The sequence below is a fragment of the Linepithema humile genome, chromosome 4 (assembly GCF_040581485.1).
Source record: "Linepithema humile isolate Giens D197 chromosome 4, Lhum_UNIL_v1.0, whole genome shotgun sequence".
NCBI classification, from domain to species: domain Eukaryota; kingdom Metazoa; phylum Arthropoda; class Insecta; order Hymenoptera; family Formicidae; genus Linepithema; species Linepithema humile.
The window spans coordinates 4,339,752-4,363,348 of NC_090131.1; the positions used below are offsets into that span (position 1 = coordinate 4,339,752).

The following is a 23,597-nucleotide window of genomic DNA, read 5'->3' on the forward strand; positions in this document are numbered from 1 at the left end:
AACAGAGGAATGCTCTTAATAATTCTACGATAGTTCGCTGAACGGAGATTCTCCGGTCCTTCTCGCTCGTATACTTTTCCTGGGAATTTTCCCATGTAGCCTCGATCACCTCTCAATTCCTTTCTCCACTGCGCTCTCGGTCCTCACACCCTTCCCCCTTCCACGACTTCTTAAACTCCGAGATTGAAATGCTCGATCCGAATCGAGCGACGACTGACTGCAAACTTCCGAGACACTCATAACTTATAAGTATTTGCTCTCTCCGTTTTCCTTGCACCACGTCGGTCATCTTCCTGCTCGCTGTTGACTGCACGTCGCGTGTATCGGAACCAGCAGCTGAGCATGCTATTTCACATAGCGACCTAAGTCGCTATTTTGTCAGAGTCGTGCTGAGGTAAAGAGAATGAATGTGCGTTTTGATGTAAAAGGGACGCAAGTTAAATGAACTTCTGCGGTGTAATCAGTGCACTGACTTTCTCTCACGATCTTATTCGAGTCTGTTAGCTATGTTTACATTCATAACTGGCGAGAACATTATAGAACGCTTTGTTCTCGTTCTTACAACTCGTGGAAATCGTTTCTTAAAATAACTGCGATTACCATTTCGACAAGTGTCGATAATCTGTGAATGCGCATCGTAGTTACAATAATGGCGGTTCGATTCGCGACCGTGCAGAATCGGCAACGCGAAAAAATTAATATCGCGGAAAAGTCGGTAATGTCATAAGTTTTCAACCGAACGTGCCGTAATCAAGTAAGTTTTCGTTCGTATTTTTTCGGGATAAACTTTGCTCCAGACGGTCGAATTCAATCGCAAGGTGATTGGATGCTGTTCGGATGTTCGCTTCTAGTCGAAGTTCCTCTCTTAGCAAGTAGTGCGAAATTTCAAAGAATACTACTTTCACGCATCATGTTTGAAAACACGAATAACGACAATTGATTATTCGCGATATTTAATTTTTGTTATCGATGAAGCAACAAGACGTTAGATTTATTGTATTTTTCTTGATTTATTTCGCAATATTAGTAATATGTACACATATTGAAAATTTTTATCTATCCATATTTTGTATAATGCTCTCTCTGCTCTTCCAAGATAAGCGAAATTGATTGTCGAATATGAAAGTAATATTGCTGACGACGGCAGACATTTCCGTAAACAGGTGGTGGAATCGATAAGATACGCTAAATTTGTCGCATACTTAGATTTTCTCCAATCTTACATAACATTTTCACACATGAACGGACTGATAACATACATTATAGTCTCGCAGTGCATTTTTCCGAGACATGATTTAAATTATTACGTTCTATATACTCTTGCTTTTTCAAAAATAACAATATTTGAAACTCGTTGACTGAGAAAATTACATGTTAACGAGATATTAAAATTAACATTTTATTTTTTTTAATAATCAATGCTTTTAGTAAACGTAAGACATCATATGTATGAGATGATTAATTGAAAGATCTACAAAGCATAAATAAAAGAAAGAAATATAATACAAAGAAGAAAACTACGCTGAAAGAAATAATATTGATGATATACATTCTGAAAAGAATAGAAAGGGTTCAGCATAAGTGGATTGCGCGATCGCTTGCGGATGCATCCTCGAAGAAATCGAAAGAAATCGGAAATTACATGCACTCTCTGTTTTCCCAAGACACTAGCCAACCCACGAAATATTTGTCGATACGCCAGGGAATAGCAAAGGCAAAACCTGCCGAAAGTCGTTTTTCAAGACATAATCGGATCAGAAATAAATCGAGTACAACAGTGCATATGTGCATCTAGAATACAATTTTTAAAATAAAAAGATACTGATAAAATTCTAATACAAAAATTAAAAAATAATATATATATATTTTTCAATCGATGAAATAATTTAGTTATTTATATTTTCTAATTATTTCTTAGCAATTTTTCTTACGATTGTACAAATGTAAAATTAAGAAGTATAACATTACATAAAATTTTGTCCTTAAGTAAGTCCTCTTTTTAATTTTACGTTTGTATAATTTGTATAATTATAAAGAGATTAGAAAGAAGTTAGTTCTTTTTTCTCATTACTGTTACTTTTTTTTACAACTTTAAGGCACTTGATTCTAGAAACCAAACATTCCGGCAAGCAGACGCTATAAGTTTCAATACTTATGTAAAGTCGCGAACTTTTGTCATAGATTTCGCGGAGTTCGATCGCGATACGTAAACAAATGAATTCTTCTTGGCAGAAAAATAGTTCGGCAAACTGAAGTAATATCCTCCCTGTAACGAGAAAACGCTCGTCGCGCTCGCAAAGTCAATAATAAAATATTTGACTCTCGAAAATGTCTGGCACTGATGATGATGTTAACGATATCAAATATTATTCCACTTTGGGTAGATATGCAAATTTGTATTCCGATTGACATGTCTCGCTTCGTTATGTCTTCTTGATCTACCAAGCAGAAATAGAGTGGATCGTTCCCCCTCCCTTGTCTGTTCTTAACCTCCTATTATTCTGACGTGAATGGGGCAGTTAAGATGCTCATCAGATACCGCTGACCTCCCGTCAATCATAACAGTCTGGTGATGGTTCGACTGATGGATTAGGGCCATTAGTATAGTAGATCGTAACCGGGCTTTCACAGCTTCTGATGTCTAAATTGTTCGAAACTTAGGTATATCATCATTCTATTCACAATTATTGTCGCATTACTGTCGTGAAGGTGCTTTAATAGTTACCGTGCTTAATTACCAAAACAGCACTGTTATTAGATTATGTAAACATAGCAGATTTTAATAATAGTAATTATTATTATTAATAACTGTAGTATTTATTAATTTATTTGGAATTGATAAAATATACAAGTAAATTAAACACGTTTGTCTGAGATTAAAAATATTCCATATTTATTTAGTTGAGAATTATATTTTATGAGTTTTCTTTTATAATTACTTTTTTATTATATTTTTACAATTTTTGTTAATTAAAAACTTCTTTTTTTAAACATTGCTGTTTTGTATATTTATATGTGATCTCTGAATTCTCAACGTAACGAAGTTGCAATCCATCCGTAACAGGAATCAAACGAGCTGCAATTCTGTTTAAAATACAACCTGTCGGCTTATCTCTGATTGACTGATTGAGGATTTTCAAGCATGTCCAAATGCTGTCCTTTTACGTGGAAAAACTGTGTAAAAAAAGTATGTAAAAGAGATCCATGCACTGACACTATTTGTTCACAGGCAAAAGGATCTAAAATTTATTTTCGAAATTTTGGTTGAAAGCGCATCAATTGGAAATTGCTTGAAACGAAATTCTTTCGAAAAGCCAATATTCATATGTATGCAATAAAATAATGCAAATTTTATGAAATGTGCGAAAATAAAATTACATAGACGACGACGAAATCACCAACGTAAAATTACGAATAAAAAGATATAAATTAAAATAAATATTTTACTACTCTGCAAAGTGTTGTTTATTGTTAACAATAAGTACGCATAATGTAATAGCGACATTATTATGCATCTGTGTATGACATCGTGTAACGGCGATGTAAATAGCGCGGGAAACAAGAGTTAGTTGTCATGCACAGAGTGTATTTTATTAAAACGTTTAGAGCCGCCCGGCGCTGGTCGCGTTTAAGGGTGTTGGTTTGATGATAAAGCTTCGTTTCACCCATTCGTCTGCTGTAGCAAACTAGAGGGGGCAATGATGGAGTGCCGTCGGGGGTGTAATGAGAGCTATACGCGAGGGTCATAATGCGATTACACCCGGGGGCTTCAGCCAACTACCCCTGAACCTGTCAGATTTCCAACTAACATAGTGCACGAGCTAAGTAGCTCGTATGAGTAGCCGCACTGGAGAATCATCGGTCAAGAAAACAGATATTTATCTGTTTTTCGTGACGTTATTTTTTTATTCTATTAACGGCCCGTTTATAAAATTATTTCTCTGTTTAGAATGAAAATTATTTTCAATTTTTTACTTGATGAGAAATTATTTGATTATCCAATATATTACCAAGTTTCACGATCGTACTTGTAGATGATATAATTTTGTTTACGAACTTCTCTGCATACATTCAATATCTAACAATAAAAAAGAAATAAACTTCTTGTACGCTAGAAGCTGAAAGTTTTATAGGGAGGGATAATATAGAACGATTCTAGTTATTTATAGATAGAGAACGAAGTTGGAAGTGAGATAAGTCCTTGAAAACAGACAATTTTCTTAATGCATCTTTTTATCGTTCTTTCTTTTTTTTTGACGTCCTACTCATTATATTAAATGATTTAAAATGAATTGACATTTCTGAGAATTGTGGAAGGCAATATTTTGTCGTTCGGGAAGAAAATTCGCGCGTTTGCGTTATTTGCATCTTGTCTGCCACAATAATGACATTGTTCTTAAAATATCAAATAGACAGCAATATTTTGAATAAATTTTTAGTGCGGTATTTATAGTCCGTTCTTATATTCAAGATTGTCTTAAGCACGGACTTATATTCGCTCTTCTTCTGTGTGTGACGAAAAGAGCGAATATAAGTCCGTGTTTAAGTCGATCTTGAATATAAGAACGGACTATGAATACCGCTCTTAGTATCGCAAGAATAAAAATGATAGCATACTTTATGTTTAAAAACATTCAATTTCTATTTCTTCTCTCTCTCTCTCTCTCTCTCTCTCGAAGAAATGATTTCGAGTTTTGTGCGAGCGAGGTCAAAACGCTGTCACATCTCACGATCTACTGCTTTCTAAAACGAAATGCGTTCGGATAATACCGGACTCTGTGAAAAAAGGATAGGAGAATTTTATATCTCCAAAAGGTGATGTACAATTCAAGAAGATGCAAGACGTAAACGTGACGACGTATGGCAACATATGTATAACTCGCATTGTATCACCATCCGCACGCAGAAAGCGCACGCCCAGCTCAGCTAAAAGAATAGTAGGAAATAGTAAATATTTCCCGAGATATATATCGTTGCTAGACACTGTTGGAACTGTTCCAATCGTAAAGTTCGAACGTTGACTTCCGAACGTCTCTCAAGTTAAGTTAAGTTATCATTGTGGATGAAAGTGCGTGGCTGGTATTCTTTCATTCGCTACATATTTCTTTACATATCTCCGTACATATCTTCCTTTCCTTCTTCGTTGTTCGAATCTAACAGTTTTCCGCTACGTTTTCTCTTTTTCACTCTATATTTTATTTTAACAATAATTTTTTTATTTAATATATCGGCATTTATAACTCAAAGGTTCTCAATCTAGGAATGCAGTTATTAAATTACATTCGATGTGAAATAATTTATTAAATTATAGAATATAAATATTTTTAAATATGGCAATATATTGAATAAAATTAGCGAAATAAATGTGTTATTTTAAATCCAATGTTTCCGTTGCTCCGTTATTCCGTTATTCGAATTTATACAATCAAAACTTTTATATTTTATTATTAAATTGTAGAATAATTGAAGAATGAAATGTTGAGTTTATTACAAAATATTTTGAATTTGAAGAAATTAGCGAAATAAAAATCTAACATTTAATATATATAATTAATACATAATTAGAAGAATTACATACATTAAAAGAAACAAATTTCATCTGCGTGAAATTATGTACAAGATGCCTGAGGTTTCGGATGAGCTGCGGCTAATGACAATATTAACTCCTTGGCGTAGGACCGTCGGCGACGTCGTTCTAGTGCACTGATAATCTCAGATAAACATCCACTCCGTTTCCACTAAGATGAGGACATTAGCATGGAATTGTTTCTGCTGTTATTTGAGATAACTAACCGACCTGAGCCGATGATGTTTATACGCGTCAATTAAATCAGATCTATTCGTGAAATCAATAAATACATTTGGAAGTTTATTTGTCATTCTAAGAAGCTTTTCCTTTATTTTGCGCGCGATAACTTACATCCCCGCTAGATAAAAGCATATATTCTATAGTGACAGATTTGGAATTTTGCTTGCGTTGACTTTCATTACCGCGAATATGACACGTACATCTTCGTGCAATTCACTTGAATGAAGAGTATGCAGCAAGTATGCATATCTCCGAGCAATTTTCCGCGATACTATGAAGATGATCCTTCAGCCTTTACGCGACACCATTTCGCCTTATCTACTTTCTACCCATCAGTGTTATTACCGCCAAGGATAGCCATATACAAAGTGTCTTAGAATTTTCCACTTTCCGGATATCTAGTAGAGCGCACAACAGTTTGCGTCGAAATCAAGGAATCTAAATTAGAATATTCGTGTTAAAATTATACATTTTAAAAAGTGCATTATATGTATGTAGTTTTATATCGCTCTGCTAGAGACGCGAGGCTATTGTAATTTAAAATTACTATTCGGAAAAAGCATTTTTAAGTTGAGTTTCTTGCAGTAAGTCAGAATATAATTTAGATAGTAATCAGAATATGATTCTGGATTTTACATTATATATGCAGAACTATTATAAGTTTAAATTAGATTATCTTATATTATTCAAAAACATCTTACGAGAGGCTAATCTTGTGCTGATAATACGATAAAGATATATGAAAAATTATTATTAAACTTTTTTTATTAATATACATTGTTTAACAAAAAAAATCGTTGTATCAAATTTTGCTTATGTTATGTTGATAAGTGGATAAAGAAATGATAACAATATTACAGTACTATAACCATTTATTTAAAAAAATCTGTGTCTTAAATGTTACAGACGACATTTTTTAAAATAAATATAAATTTAGAATTATTTTATCGATTGTATCAATCTTTTTGTCAAACAATGCATATAAATTTAGATGTCAGTAAGTAAATTTTTTTAAAGACAGCTTACTGTCTACTCAAGCACTCTACTGTCTTCCAAATCAATCCGGAGACATTATTATCATTCAGGATTACTTCGTACACACCGCGCATCGACGAAGTTTGCATTTGCGCGCAAGACGAACCACATTAATCCGGTACCAGTCGCATATTGAATTATTCAACACTCTACATTCGTCCCGCTAGTTCGAAGATGCGTCTGCCGCGTTAGTTTACCGATGCAACGCACTCGATGTCACCGACAATAGTTTCCAACGATTGAATCGCGATCTAGAACCACAGAATTATTCATCGAACGTTTGTTTTTCAGGAAAATAATACGACGCATAACTTTTAATGAACATCAAATCTAACAATATTTTTTAATTAATGAATTATAATTATTTGTGAAGTTTAAGTTTATTTATTTAGTTTTATTTTTATGAGTGTACACTAATCTTTTTATCACTGAATATGTCGTTAGTTGAAAAATATTTAAAAAATAGAATAGAATACTCTTACGTCGATAATATTATTGATGATCGATCAAAAATGTTTCGAAACTCGCAACTTAAAAAAAAGACATAGGTGCGCTGGGACAGATATTTATTAATTTTTCATGAAAGTCTGATCTTTCACGCTAGGGCATTCTGCAGCTTGACATTCTTCTTCTTTTGTATGATCGATTAACGTTCTTTCCTGGAAAGCGATATTGAAAATATGCTAATCCACGGGAAGAATTGATTCGAGATTATTGCATATTGCATCTAGAAAACATGTATATATGTATGAATCATGTTTTTTGATAATTATCAGGTTTTAATAAGCACGTAATTTATAATAATTTATAGTAATACATAAATAATTACTGTTAGAAATTGTTCTATTGTATCAATTAATTTGAATAATGATCAGTATATTAGACAGCGATGAATACACTTCTAGTAATCGATACGTACATTATCCCGATATCCAATAAACTCAGTCATTAAGCTGAAATTGATAAATACGATTTTAAAGATTCGCGAAGTCATGCTTTCAGCTTCAATTTCTGTGAAGAAGATCCCTTAGTGGCTTCCGGTATATATAATTATTTTTCCACCGAGAAGAATGAGAAATCGATTACGTAGCTTCTCGGTAGAGCCGTCGTTTTATGCAGCATGAAAGGAGGAAGGTGGTCTCTCCATAAATGAATTACGGCAACCGGTTGTCACCGCGAAGATCGTGGTGAGAACGCCGATTGTCGGCCATTAATTCAAATGCCTCGCTTTCTGCCCCTTCATTAAATTGGCGACCGACTTTCCCTGCAATTCACAACTAAATTAACTCGTTGGCGCTTCGACTTCCGTCCGTTTTCTCTTTCCCCTAAATTTTTATTCTTTTAAGCCGGCAAACGTTTCTCTAAAATTCGTTTCCGTGTTCCGCTTAAAATTTACAGAAATCGCAAGATTGCTTCTTGATTGAAAAAAATATTTTTAAAGTCAAAAATTATACGCGGATATGGTCGTCATTATTTTATTATGTACATATATTCAATATTTCTATATTTTTTTGAAGTATGTTAAAATTATACTCCGATATCTCAAATCTCCATGCAATCGAGATATCCTTTTTTCTCTATTTTCTCTACATTTTTGTAAGACAACAACTTACTTTTGACTTATCAACTGCATTGTTTAAGTCTATGCTTCAATGTTCAGATTTGATTTATTTAGGTCTATCACAAAGTATCTTCGCAGTTTCTTGCTGCAAGTACGCTCACGCTAGATACAACAGATTGGAACTTACAAAACCCTGATTCCGTATTCATGGGAAGCATGAGGATTCCCTCAATCTCGACGTGGGCTGTGGGTTCCGAAGCAACACTCGCCGGAAGATCTCGGGCTTGTTCGACGAGCAGACGCGCGAGACCGTCGATAGAATTCACAAGATACACTGTCGCCGTTATTGGAATGCTATTGGAATCGTCTTGCAAACGCCCTAATATTATTATTCTAGTATTATTCCAGAAATATCTCGCGACAGCTAGAACATTTAGATTGCATCACGGGAAATCTTATCCTTATAAAAAGGCTACGCGATATAATTTATGAGAAATGGAAATGTGAACGTTCTATTGAATGTTCCATTTTGGGGCAGATAGTAGTCGTTTAAGCCCCCTTTGTTATCTAACAGCTCGATCACGAACTAAGTTCTCGTTAGATTTCATATGGCTATAATTCTCGCATATTGCCTCAACGATTCAAATCGAACACGTCAATTGTAAAGACGTGTTATTGCTGAAATACGTAATTAAAATTTAATTATTATTTGGAAATTTTCGCATGGTACGCATTTATTAAATAATATGTAATAAATTGTCACATCCAACATGGAATGTGGAATTAAAATTTTGTCAGTTTTATATTATAAAAATAGCACTTTTAATACGTATAATTTTAACTTTTTTTTTTATTAATTTTTCGAAATATATATTTGAATGCACTTGTTTTTATTATAATTTTAACATCAAACTAGGTATGTGATGCATAGTAACATTATCACTATTTTTGACGCACTGAAAATCTTGCGTCGTTATTCAAAACTGATTGGAATATATAATCACGTGATAATTAATGAAAACTCAGTCGGGAAGTTTTACGCCGACGTGATTAGGATCTATTCCAATTTGCATGAATGTTCGATAAGTTTGGTATGTATTCTACGGTCTTTGCGCTCGTGTACCCTGATCGATCGCACTCCAGAAATTGCATTAGTGGAACAGCACCTCTCAAAGTGTGGTTCTGTGGATTACCACAAGCCCATGCGGAAGCTTCACCGCGAATGAATTGCCAGACACGACCGCGAACAGTATAATTCGCGGATAACTACATCTGTGCGCTACAGTTCTTTTGCATTCCGCATACAGTGAAACGCATGTTCGATTCTATTCCTGAATTCGGAATCTATTGTGCTTATAGAGCTTGTTTGTAAGTCGCATCATTACGATGCAGCTGTTTCATTATCATAGGTTTCATTATCATATATTTGCAATTAATACAGAAACTACCTACGGCAGCAGAAATTACCTTAATCATCCGCTGAGCCGGCAATGAAATTTGTATATTTATTTCTATAACTTTTGCTTAGCCATTTTCTATTGAAACCTAAGGTAAACGTACCTTTTACCGAACTGCTCTAATTACCGATCAACTTACTATTTACGCTAAAAAGTAATAGCCGTTAACAGTGCGATCAAAACAATTGAGAATATATTGCATGAAGTTTTATGCAATGAAATCAGTTGTTTTGACGATTGTACTGTTAACGGCTATTATTTTTTAACGTAAATAGTAATCAATTGATCGGTAAATTGGAGCAATTCGGTAAAAGGTACATTTATATATTTAAAAATTGATTAAAAATTTTTTTACATTTTATTTTAAGCCAGTTATAAAGAATCGAAAAAAAACTCAATAAAGTAAAAATTACTTTGTGTAATATTTCTCCGTGACAGAACAAATTAAATGCATATATTATTATCAATTAATAAAAAGAAAAAATAGAGAAATCACATGCGTATTGAACATTCTTTTTTGGACTCTTTATAAAATAGTTGGATTTTTTCTAGATGGGAACAAATTAAAAAATATGTAAACATATTATAACCCGTAGAGAGGAATTTCGAGGTTGGCTTATCAACAATAGACCCGAACAGCACAAAATCAAATCGCGCGCGTTTAATGTCGCAACGTTGTTAAACTCGTTCGCTTGCACCCGATTTTCTCGTGTGCGTGACGGAGTGGCTGCTGCCGCAAACGCACTTTGACTCGAAACTACGCGGCATACTAACGAGACCAATTTCAAGTGACACATACACACTGACGTCAGTATGCGGTCCTCGTGTGCGCATCAGTATGTAAAGGCCCCGCCACAGGTTCTTCCGCAATCGAGGGAGGGTTTCCGCTAATGAGAGACATTAGTTTAATAACTCGTTAGTGAGAATTAGAGAAGGTACCTCAGAGTGTGTTCCACGCGGTAAATCCCTATCCATTAACACCAACGGAGTTTTAATCGGCTTTCACGCCGGCATAAGTAATTAATGAGCATGCAATGAATAGGTGTTGCTGTACAAATTGGATTATTCTATCGTTGTTAATTATTTTTTTTTCCAGTCCAGAATGATTTTTGTCGTCACTAATGCTATTTATTTAATGCCTCGTTCTCGCACGAGAAGCACAAGATAATCTCTGTTAATATCCATTTGTTGATATCAATTTGTTAATAAATTATTTAACTAAAGTGCTGAATTTATTGAACTGTAATTTTGCAAAAAACGGCCACTTCGATTTTTTGCGATTTGACGATTTTATTCTTTCTCTGCTGCAAAAAAAATATTTGCAGATCATTAATGTCGTATGTAAATATATGTATAGTTGAAATTTATCCTTAATGGTTCCAAACCGTAGCAGCTCTTTGAATAGGCCATGATCTCAGTCGCAAACTAGGCGTATCGACTTTGTGCGACAGCGGAGGAAATCCGCCCCAGAAACCACTTGGCAGTAACTCACACCGCTACGGTTTCGATCGGATCAAATTAGGGTTACGTAATTCGTGCAAAAGCGATTCTGACGGCATAAGCTGTTCGACATTCCTCGATGCGTTTTCGGATTTTGTTTGTCTCGCTTGTCGTTTACCTTCTAACACAAAACCCAATACAGTAATAATTTGCACACTCTATTAGTGAGACATTTAATATTTTTCATAATGCTTCTATATTGTATTAAAGTTGTATACACGACGAATTATTTTTTTCTTGTTATATTGTTTCTCGATTTTAACGATAATGATGGTTTCAATAACAAAGAATTTCACTCCGGACATTTCTGCTCGGTGTATCCGCAGCTTGTCTATTGTTTTATTCAAATTGCATAATTATCGCCAAGTTTCCACGATGTTTCTTGCTTAACTCATCAACCTCTGGTTGCAGCAGCCCCCGATTCGTTGAAGTTTCCGAGAGAGTTCTCGCGGCTCGTATAATCCGGTCGGTCAAATGGAAAAGTTCCGAGAAAAAAGTTTCACTCCACTTTTCGAGGACTATGCCCCTGATCTGTGCTCATCTTCTTATCTCGTCACCCTCCCTTTTACCACCCCTTCATCTCAGTCTATCGCGAGCCATATCTACTACGAATCGTTTCTCGATCTGACTTCTTCCGCGAAGTTTTTGCATTCCTGTTTCAGAAGCGAGTGACGGTCTCAGGAAGAGTGATTTTTAAAATGCCTGAAAAGACCGTGGCATCGTTTCTTGTGCCTTTTTTGCCAAACCTCTCCTCATCAGCTGCTACCTTATTCCATCCCCCCCCCCCTCCACCTCATCGCCGTCGTCCACGCCTTAGTCTTATCTGGATGGCAGGGCCGTTTCGCTCGATGAAATTCGAGTCTCGTTTGGAGAGGAAACCTAGCGACGACGAAAGCCGTCTCTCTTTCCCCGCGGAAATGGAAGAACAAAGAACGTAGGGCAATCGAAATTTAAGCTCACAATGCTGATGAAGCCGAGGTTGAGACTGAGAATGTTATATTCGCGTTCGGACTATCTCTGAATACAGAAACGTTACGTGCGCATTAAATTATTATTTCCTTTTTATCGTGATATCGTGTTCTCTGTACGCTTCTGTACAGATTACATAATGTGTAGGAATTTCATAATGTAAAGTATATTCCCTTTTTAATATTAACGCGATACTGTGCCGCCCCGGTTTTAAATTTTTTGTCAATGTATTTAATTTCCATGATTAATAAGTACACGTATGCGCTTCCGAGAGAAATTCCACCATAGAGATAACACCATCCGTAAGAAAATGGTCGCGTGAGAGAACATAGAAGAAGAGAGATTCAATTTATCGCGGGGCAAAATAGCAGCAAAGTTTTATTCAACTGATAAAAGTATTCGAGCGAACCGAGCATATCACAATAGAGCCGCTTATCGATAAGTATAGAAGAAAAGAAGAATTGTATGTTGAATATTACATAGGCCTTCGCTATCACACTTACTAACTATTTATGTTCAATTTTTTTCTTTATTATCTTTATAAGAGACAATTATCCAATAAAAATTAATGGGTATTTACATTTATATTTCATATTTATATTTATTTCGTATTTATATTAATATTTCTTTTTTTTTTATATATTTATATTTCACATTTATATTTATTTTCTATTTATTTACGAAAAAGAATATATCTTTTTAGTACAAATAATCGCGATTACATGCGATATACTCATATTGTTTACGAGCTATAAGCTACTTTTTTATATTAAAATGTACCACTCACGCTAAACGCCTTATTTTACGATCGCATATTGTTGCGTACATAAAAACGAAAGCTTTAGAATAATACCAAATTGGGGCATATCCGCCGAGAATATTGTGACGTTTTCTCCGCATGTTTTACGATTGCAGATACGAGCGTGAACGAACGAGCATAAGCATGCAATTTGGCCGTGTTACTTATTCGCGCGAGATGCCATAAACATATATAATACAAAAAAGAAACCACGTCGTTTAGACAGCGTTATTTTACGCTTGCGCGTCAACATGTTATTCGATCGCCACATAGAGGCAGTAAAAGCGTTCTTCCGCGCGATTCTGCTCATGCTCTTTTACGCTCGCACTTTGTAAATTTAAGCTGGCGACCCGATTGGGCGCCATTTATTATTAACCGCAATCAGAAATAAACACGATTAATTACTGGATATCCCAGCGTTTCCGCTCGCGCTATAGAATTTTATAGCTGCTTTTCTATGTGCGCGTAAGTTGTAATCGTGCCAACTTCCGATATTCATTAATTGATTGACGTAGCGTATAAAACGGAAATTAGCGAGGATTAGTCAGGCTGGTACATATGGAGAAATTTAGCAGAGATTCTGCTGTTAATCTCAGAAATCTAATTTGTACACATTCTCGTCACTCTGATTAACTTCTAGTAGATTAATACTGTCTAATCTAATTTATATTCTCATTTTCGGGGAAATTATTATTTTAGCTGATAAATATTTCTGTAAATCAATTGCATTTTGAATTTGAATAGTTTTAACATAATCAAACCTGGATCTCCGTACGATAATTATTTGACCAGTTAAATGACTAAGTATTCTTGCGTGGTTTACAGAGATACGCGCGTTTGATCAGAGTTGTACGACTAAAGTTTTGCACGAGACCTTAATATCCGAGTGCGAGCTACGTCAAATTGTATCCTTAGAAACGCGGATGCAACTACCGCATGGCTAAATTTCTTGTTCCAAAGTTTCTCCAATTGCTCATCTTTGCACGGTTCTTCCTTTAATCTCACACACGCGTATAATCACAAGGCGTTATAACGAACAGTCTTCACGTAACGTTCCTCGTTAGCAATACCACCGTTGTTATAATATCGTATTCGAAGTTGCATGAGTTTTAGTTAGGCTGAGATCATGAATTATTTTTAGAAAAAGACACACATTTTTTCATTGATTTCCCTACTCTCGAATAATAGAAAGTATAATGTTTATCGTATTTACTGTGTAGGAAGAAGTAAATCACGTTCTGAAACGACCACAGTACAAGTAAATAAAAATAAAATGTATTCGTGCGTAACAGTCACACTATTTACTTTCTCCTTGAAACGCACGATCTACCTCTATCTTTCGCTAACAAAAGCCATACCGAAAAATTGTAGCTCTCGAAGTCTCTAGGGATCGTCTGCTCGTATCGTCGCACTGCATCACCGACGTTCGACAGAAAGCGCTCGAATTGTTCTATCTCTGGGAAAATGTATCTTGAGCTTTACGTCTGTATTCAGTCTGTTTCCCGACAGAAACCTGTTACCATTTGCGAGGAATTAGTGATATTAACCTTCTCGATCCTCCGTAAATCTGTCACAAATCCCACGAGATTGACCAACATCAATATGCGAATTGGCCATGGATACACATAGATACATGAATACGTTCAAACATTGCGCGGAAGTTACAGCGCAAATAATGCTGGCGAGTAATAAGCGCGAACATGAAAACACATAAATAAATTACACTTGCTACTTAATTAATATAAAATGTTTTTTTTATTTTTTAACGAGCTACATTTTTTTTCTTTAAAGTAGTCGGATTATTAACATTATGACCTGAAAAGCTTCTAATGTATAATGTATTCACGCTGACACTTTTTGCTGGTGCTTGCAACGTAACAATATACAAAAGCTTTGAATATCACGGTGACGCGATGCGTTTCGTTGAGCATCAAGCTGTTCCACTGGTAATCTCCGGCCGTTTTTCAAAAACGCTTTCCGGGATTTAAGGGTAGTAAACGATTGCAGGATTTTTTTTTTTTTTGAAAATAGTAAAGTGCTTGGAAAATTGCAGTCAAAATAATTCAGAGAAATTCGCGCGAAATTGCGAACGCGGCTTGGGCGCAAGAAAAACGTATTTCCAATAAACCAGGCAGTCAACCATAAGCATTATTTACATTTTTCTCATTTTTTCTTTATAATACTTATATCTATTATCTATACATATTTATTCTGTCGATATTTACTAATATATATTTAATTTATTTATTCTAGTAAAAGAAATATAGTTGCATTTTCTGCATAATATCAAAAATTAATTAGAAATATAAATCGTCGATATTACATTTTGAATTTGCATCTATTTAATATTTTAAGTATTTTAATTTGTCCTTATTTTTTTTTAATTTTTATGTATTAAAATGTTTAATTGAGCATCCTTCGTAAATAATTAATGATTATATCAATGAGAAACATAAAGTTTCTTTTAATATTTTTTTAATGATAATTACTCGAATGTAATAGTATTTTAATTAAGATCACTAAATGCATAACGAGATTGGACTACTGAATGCTGCAACAAACGTACTTGGGGGGATTACCTATTCTTTATTTAAACGCAACTAATAGTCGAGCGCGGTCCGTAGTCGATGAGATCGTAAGAAAATACCGAAAGAAGTCGTCGCGAGTATTTCCGGGAGGATCAGAGTACTTAACGTGTTACAGCGAAAACTGTGAGAAACGGAAAAAGAACGACAAAGAGCTACAGTGGCGGAGAACAATACTAGGGGATGAGAGATGGAAGACGGTTAATGCGCATCCACTCCGTTACAGATAAATGGATTAGCTAGTTACGACGCGGAACGAAAAGTAAAAGAGCGTGTCGGACAGAGAAAATTCCATCGGGAAGGGTTAAGGGCTGATGAAAAACAAGGGACGAGAGGCTCGGTGATTTGACAGAACGTAAATACTAAGGAAGCTCGTTACCGCTTACGATAGCCATTCGTTCTAGTGTTCGATCAAATAAATGGTGTGTCTTTATATCTTTGGGCAAAACGGTTAAATATTAGTATCTTTTTGGCGTAACGAACTCAGTCTTACTATTTATCTTATTGATTGTGAGCATTATTTTTGGTATATAGCGCAATTAATAATTAATTGAATGTACGGCAGAATGGTATTTAAATGAAAAGCTGTTTCTAAATTTTGATGGTGTTTTTTGATTACTTTACTAACATTAATATGGATATTAATATTTTAATATAAACTTCAATTATGTTATTATGGTATAACAACTTATAAAGTATTAAATAAAATTCGTATAGTATTAGTATTCGTATAGTATTAGTATAGTATTAATTAGTGACGCTGGTTTTGAACCAACCTATTAGACATGATTTATTCTTAAATTTCTTTCATCGACAAGTTGCGCTTTTAATAATTATATTAGCTGTTAATCATAGCACATAATACTAGGTCAAATATTAACGAGACTGATTTTTTTGAAGTAGTATAAAAAGCATTTATTCAGAAATAATATACTTATTATTTTATATATTTCCCTTGGAGTTCGAGATATTTTTCCCAAATTTCTGGAAAACGAGAATGAGATTCAAATCAACCGAAATTTATGAAAGACTTAGAAAAACAGTTTACAATTGTTTTTTAAGATTTCAAGTGTTTAAGTGGTGTAATATGTTCAAACAGGAACGTGAACATATTGAAAATGAACCTCATTTGATGTTCGTGAACCTAGCATATCATTTTCCAGCAGATCAAAAATAAAAGAGAGTTCTTGTCGCATGCAGTCGAGTTCTATAGTTCCTTATAGTTTTTAGTAATAGTTCTGGTGATTTTATCCAAAAAAACACCAATCGAAAAAATGATCTGCTAACTTCCCGTAGCAGATCATTTTCTAGCAGATCAAAAATAAAAGAGAGTTCTTGTCGCATGCAGTCGAGTTCTATAGTTCCTGATAGTTTTTAATGATAGTTCTGGTGATTTTATAAAAAAAAACACCGATCGAAAAAAATGATCTGCTACGGAAAGTTAGCAGATAAAAAATAGAGGACACTGAACATATATGTGATATGCTGGCCGTATATTGATAGTTCTGTTAATAATTAAAGAGTTTTCGTGCAGTTCTGGGCAAGTACATTGCTTTTCCAAAGAGTTCTGACGACTAAAATAATTAGAAAATTTTTTAAACAATTAATTTACCCGAAAAACGCGCATTTTTGAGCATATGTGTGATATGCTGGCCGCATATTGATAGTTCTGCTAAAAATTAGACAGTTCTCTTCTAGTTCTGGACGAGTACATTGCTTTTCCAAAGAGTTCTGACGACTAAAATAATTAGAAAATTTTTTAAACAATTAATTTACCCGAAAAACGCGCATTTTTGAGCATATGTGTGATATGCTGGCCGCATATTGATAGTTCTGCTAAAAATTAGACAGTTCTCTTCTAGTTCTGGGCGAGTACATTGCTTTTCCAAAGAGTTCTGACGACTAAAATAATTAGAAAATTTTTTAAACAATTAATTTACCCGAAAAACACGCATTTTTGAGCATATGTGTGATATGCTGGCCGTATATTGATAGTTCTGTTAATTATTAAAGAGTTTTCGTGTAGTTCTGGGCGAGTACATTGCTTTTTCAAAGAGTTCTGACGACTAAAATAATTAGAAAATTTTTTATATAATTTTATATAATTTTATATAATTATATAATTTTATATAATTATATAATTTTATATAATAAATTATTGAAAAATAATTACTGTTATACAAATAATTTTTTCATATCCTTGAAGTTTTTCTTCGTACGCCGAGTATATTCACAATCATATAGTAGAGTTCATAAAAGTTGTTAACAATTATTTAAATATTAGAAACCAGAACTTTTCTGAAATGTATAGAAGTATTAAATATATAGTTCGAAAAAACCCCCCAATATACAATAACGTATCACAATTACATAAGCGAAAAGATGATAAAAATTGTTAACAATTATTTTTATTACTATTGATGGATATTGTTATTGAGAACTTTCCAATATCAACTAGAGCCTCGATACTTATACGTTTAACAACTTGGCGATATAATTTGTTTACTAAATATAATTAATTTTACCCATAAAATTTTATTAGAAATAAAAAGTAATTGTTTAAAAAATTTTCTAATTATTTTAGTCGTCAGAACTCTTTGGAAAAGCAATGTACTTGCCCAGAACTACACGAAAACTCTTTAATTATTAACAGAACTATCAATATACGGCCAGCATATCACACATATACTCAAAAATGCGTGTTTTTCGGGTAAAATAATTGTTTAAAAAATTTTCTAATTATTTTAGTCGTCAGAACTTTTTGGAAAAGCAATGTACTCGACCAGAACTAGAAGAGAACTGTCTAACTTTTAGCAGAACTATCAATATACGGCCAGCATATCACATATATGTTCAGTGTCCTCTATTTTTTATCTGCTAACTTTCCGTAGCAGATCATTTTTTTCGATCGGTGTTTTTTTTTATAAAATCACCAGAACTATCATTAAAAACTATCAGGAACTATAGAACTCGACTGCATGCGACAAGAACTCTCTTTTATTTTTGATCTGCTAGAAAATGATCTGCTACGGGAAGTTAGCAGATCATTTTTTCGATTGGTGTTTTTTTGGATAAAATCACCAGAACTATTACTAAAAACTATAAGGAACTATAGAACTCGACTGCATGCGACAAGAACTCTCTTTTATTTTTGATCTGCTGGAAAATGATATGCTAGGTTCACGAACATCCTCATTTGACGAGAATGAGCCGACAAAGCTACGTGCAAAACTGGATACGTACTCGTCCAAAAATCTTTTTGGAAAAAGGTATAAAGAAACTCCCAGAAATTTGAGAAAAATAAAACTGAAACTAAAATGCTTAAAATTTAAGAAACTCGAACTCTAGGGGGATATATAAAATAATAGATACATTATTTCTGTGAATAAATGCTTTTTATACTACTTTAAAAAAATCTTATAATATTAATATTTGTCTTGTTAACATTTAAATATCCTAATTAACACATTAGTGCAAGATATGAAGACTACGCATAAGCATCAATTGATCTTAGTCAATTTAAAATGCATGTTTCTTGCTTTTTGAGCTCCAATTATCCAGTCATTCATCATTTTTGTATTCTCACATGGTTCCATTTTGTAATTTTCTATGATAGTAATAATCCATATATATATTTTTGTTTGCAATTTCCCAAACCGTTCACCTACGGAATATTATTAATAACCATAAAAGACAAAAGAATAATTTTTATATAATTTTCTGTTGTATGATTTTTTAATTATTACATTAATCAGTGATGCTTTATTTATTGAAATAATTTAACATTGTTTTTACATACCAATTTCTTGGACCATGTCCGAAGGGGAAATAATACATGGAATTTTTTGATGTTTTTGGATCGATGGTTTATGAATCTTTCAGGATCATAAACTTCTGGTTTCGGATATATATCTGGATTATAATGAATACCACAAACAGGTATACCAACTAGTTGATTTTTCGGGATGGTGACTTCAGAATTTCTAAAAGTGTAGAGTGACATAGCCTGTCTCATTATTATCTCTCCTAGCGGATATTTTCGGAGCGTTTCTGGAAATCATTAAAAATTATAGCTGAAATGCAATTTCTTATTTTTTTTAACTACAAATTTTTAAAGTGAATAAAAAGTGGATCAAGTCCATTCTTTAAAATATTTTTAGAATTGTTAATTGTTAGAAATTAGTTCTAAAATTAAAATTGTTCTAATTGTGTGTATTGTTTTTTATACATGCTGTAGTTTCTTTTAATTTTAACATAAACATTTGCATTCAATTTAAAATTATTCAGTGAAAACTGTCCAGTTTTTTCTAATTTATACGTGGATTTACAAAAGGACTTTGGTCCATTTTTCTTCTGAACCCCTTATTTGAGTACAAAATATAGTTAAAAATTTACCAAAGAATTAAGAATGTTAGGAAATTAAGAACCAATATAAGCAATTCGGAACAATTTGACCAGTTTTTTATAAGGAGATAAGAATGTCTGAAAATATAATAATAGTAAAATTTTAAGTAGATTTGTTATTGTTACAAACAAAATAGGAGTTATGTTAGCTATTATTAAAACCAAACTGCTAAAAATTAATAAGATTATCATACATATATATATATTTGGGGAATATATATTTGTAGAATAAGATATTTATTATTTATTAAACAATTTTCAAGTTAGTCAGCTATTTGTTTTTTTACTAAATAATCGTATTTGCATAATAGTTGTATTTACCTTTAAATACCGCATCCAAGTAAGCCATTGTGTTCATATCATCATATGTTATTTCTTTTCCGTTAATCCTTTCGCGTACACTTTTGATTTCTTCACGGAGTTTATCCTGGATCGATTGGTTTAAAGCCAATTCATACATTATATTAGTTATTGTTCCGGAAGTTGTATCACATGCGCCCAAAAGAAATGTAAAGACATTTGCAACAACCAACTGATCTGTAATTTTTGCAGAAAAAAAATATAAAAAATTGTACTTTAAATATTTACACTTTGTTGTATAGCATCAGTATTCAATAAGTATGAATACTTGTATCAACTTTTTCTTATTTCTTCGAACTATAGAAATTTTAAGAATTGTAAATTGTTTTACCTGTCAACTTACCTTTTTTCAGTTAACTTACCGTTTTGTTTCAATCCCATGATCACGTCAGTAAGATCGTGCCTATCAATACCATATTTTTTTCTGTAACTGTCAATATCTTTGACTAATGCGGTAAAAAATTGCCATTTTTGCGCATTGCCAAACATATAGTAACCGATTAAATCATATAATTTTTTCTGCATTACTATATTTGGTAGCAATGATTTGCATATATTTTTCCATGTATTGGCATTAACTTTTTTTCTTATTTGTTGTAAAACTTTATTTTCACCATTTTTGAGAGCCTCCAAGTCATAACCAAATAGACAAGTAGTACTCAAGTCATTGGTATATTTTTCTATCACGTCACTATAATTTATCTTCTCATTTCGCGATAACAGCGTGTCTAACCAATCTTTGAAAACCTCCGAGCGTTCTAGACATAAAGGAACCATGGTCTTAAGTTTGCTTGCTGTGAACATAGGCGATACTTTTGCTCTTATAAGTTTCGCTTTGTCTGATTTCATATTGAAAATATGATGGTCTAACGGATCTGCCTGCAAAAATATTTGTAGAGTTTATATAATGACTTTTATATCATGATTAAAAACCTTGCAGTTTTTATCTAAGTATCTAAGAAAATATATAGAATTATTTGTCCAATGTATCATTAATCTGTTGTATTAGAACTACTTGAATATTAGAATCTCAGTAAGCAAAATGTTAGCAATATTGACGGCAAATTTTATCAAATTTTATAAAATTTAAGTATTTGGCTTAGAAGTATTAGAACTGTGTTCCATATAGTTCAAATTAAATTTAAAGGAACCTCATTGAGAAATTTTTTAGTAACAAATACTTTTTTTATACTTAATTTTCAATCTAACGCACGCAATAAAAAATAAAATAGTAAATGTTATTAAGTAGAAATTAAATACTTTACGTACCTTTTCAGAATAATTAGAACCTCGTCCTGCAAATACTGCACTATCTGTAATTAAGACATCCTTGATCATTTCAGGATCATTGACGAATAAAAATGGCTCTGTTTGGTAGAAAAATCCTATTAGTGGCTCATTTCTATACTTATTGTATAACTCTTTGTGAAAATCCATTATGTTCATTCTTCGCAATATGACATCTTTTGTGTTGCCGAAAAATAGTATAGGTTTGGGCCCAGGTATACCACGCTTTTTCCAGAAATTGAATTTTATCTTGTAATAATAATATAGTACAATGAAGAAAGCGATGAATACGTATAAAATTTCAAGAAATCCTAACATCTTTGGTGTCTGTTAAAAAATTCGTCATAATTATAAGATAAATACAAAGATTTTAAATGATGTATATTGATATTAGGAGTATTATCTTTCATGGGTATAATATCATTATATCCATGAAAATTAATAGTTTTATACATATATTAGATAACCAATATTTTTAGCGTTTTTTGTCAAAATTTTTGGAATTGTTTAAAAAAGACTGCTATAAATATAATCTGATGATTTCACTTACACTGAATGCAATAGCAAGTTCTTAACATGTTTAATTTCGAATTTGCTACGATTGTTACTTCAATTCGTCATTATTTATAGAGATTTATTATAGATAGATTTATTATAGAGATATCTTTCTCTCTGACCAGTAAGCATCTTTTAGAGATTTATCCTCTAATACAAATTTTTTAAACCAGTACCGAATAGTTTTTTACTTTACTACTTCTCTTTAAATTTTTTGGCAAGCTTTTGATGCTTTTTAATGCAAGTTTATACTCGTACAATGAATAAGCACGCGAATCACGCTTATTTAAACAGATATTTTAGGGGGTTAAAATATTTATTTAACTTGAACTTTATAGCTTAAAACACAATAATTAAATAAAGTGACGTATGTATTTTGCAGTGAAAGATTCCCTGCACAATTAATCATTATTGACATAAACAATTCCGAGAATTACGATTAGCAAAAAATGACAAGAACTTTTTTAGTTATTTAATATGTCAAATAATATAATTTAACAAATTTGCTACTTACGTTAAAGAAATGGAAGAAATGTTTAAATATCTAGAATATGCAGTCACACTCTAATACAAATTTTACGCGTACTTTTGACTACTTCACCTATTGAAGAAAGAACAATTCTATCTAATGATTTAGGCGAGCAAACATATAAAAATAAATGTTTAAAATGTTTATATTCTATTTTTATACGCTTCTATTTTTTTGTAAATTGTTTTAAGATATGTATCTTGAAACTATGACGTAGCTATTGAGTGATAAGTTAACAATTGCACGCACATACTTATTTACAAATTTGCAATGCGTGTTGCTTTATTAAGCATACTATTAGCATTATTATAAAGTTAAATTTCTAAAAAATATTTTTTTGCACCAATTATTTTTTATTCTACCACCATGTTAAATATGACAAAATTACTGTTGCTGACCGTAATTTTATTACTAAATAAAATTACATAAATATTAACTTCCACAAACTTATATAATAGAAATATTTTGAAATACTTTTCGAAGCATTAGTTTTTGTTAGATAACAGCGTTTAACAATGACATTTTTCTGCGATATTAGTAAGTTTTTCCGTGTTTTCAAAATTTTATTATTTTTTAGACATAGATATTTATGAGGATTGTTAAATCATAATAGCTTATTGGTTTATCGTTGCTCACAGTCAATATGATATAATAATATATATAAAAAACTACTGTATATTTATATTATATATAGAACAACTTATGTTTTAAAAAGTATTTTAAAAAATTTCTATTATATCATACTTT

General features: G+C 32.6%; 2 protein-coding genes across 7 annotated transcripts in view; one reads left to right on the forward strand and one right to left on the reverse strand.

The window, feature by feature from the left end:
• The window catches only part of LOC136999396 (glutamate receptor ionotropic, kainate 2-like), a 157,724-nt gene that overhangs the window by 15,664 nt on the left and 118,463 nt on the right, over positions 1 to 23,597 (forward strand). The window lies entirely within an intron of this gene.
• LOC105670092 (cytochrome P450 6A1-like) lies at positions 18,531 to 23,561 on the reverse strand. Its single transcript, XM_012363422.2, has 5 exons — positions 21,749 to 23,561; positions 20,842 to 21,358; positions 20,441 to 20,656; positions 19,515 to 19,765; positions 18,531 to 19,379 (listed from the first exon to the last, which is right to left on the reverse strand). Exons 1-5 carry the CDS (start codon positions 22,082 to 22,084, stop codon positions 19,323 to 19,325), a joined length of 1,377 nt encoding a protein of 458 aa, XP_012218845.2. The 5' UTR covers positions 22,085 to 23,561; the 3' UTR covers positions 18,531 to 19,322.

Coding starts and splice junctions, on each gene's coding strand:
- LOC105670092 (XM_012363422.2), bottom strand. CDS start 22,084: ATGTTAGGATTTCTTGAAATTTTATACGTATTCATCGCTTTCTTCATT. Junction 20,657..20,841: donor CATGGGATTGAAACAAAACG/GTAAGTTAACTG, acceptor CAAAAATTACAG/ATCAGTTGGTTGTTGCAAAT. Junction 19,766..20,440: donor CTTGGATGCGGTATTTAAAG/GTAAATACAACT, acceptor AATGATTTCCAG/AAACGCTCCGAAAATATCCG.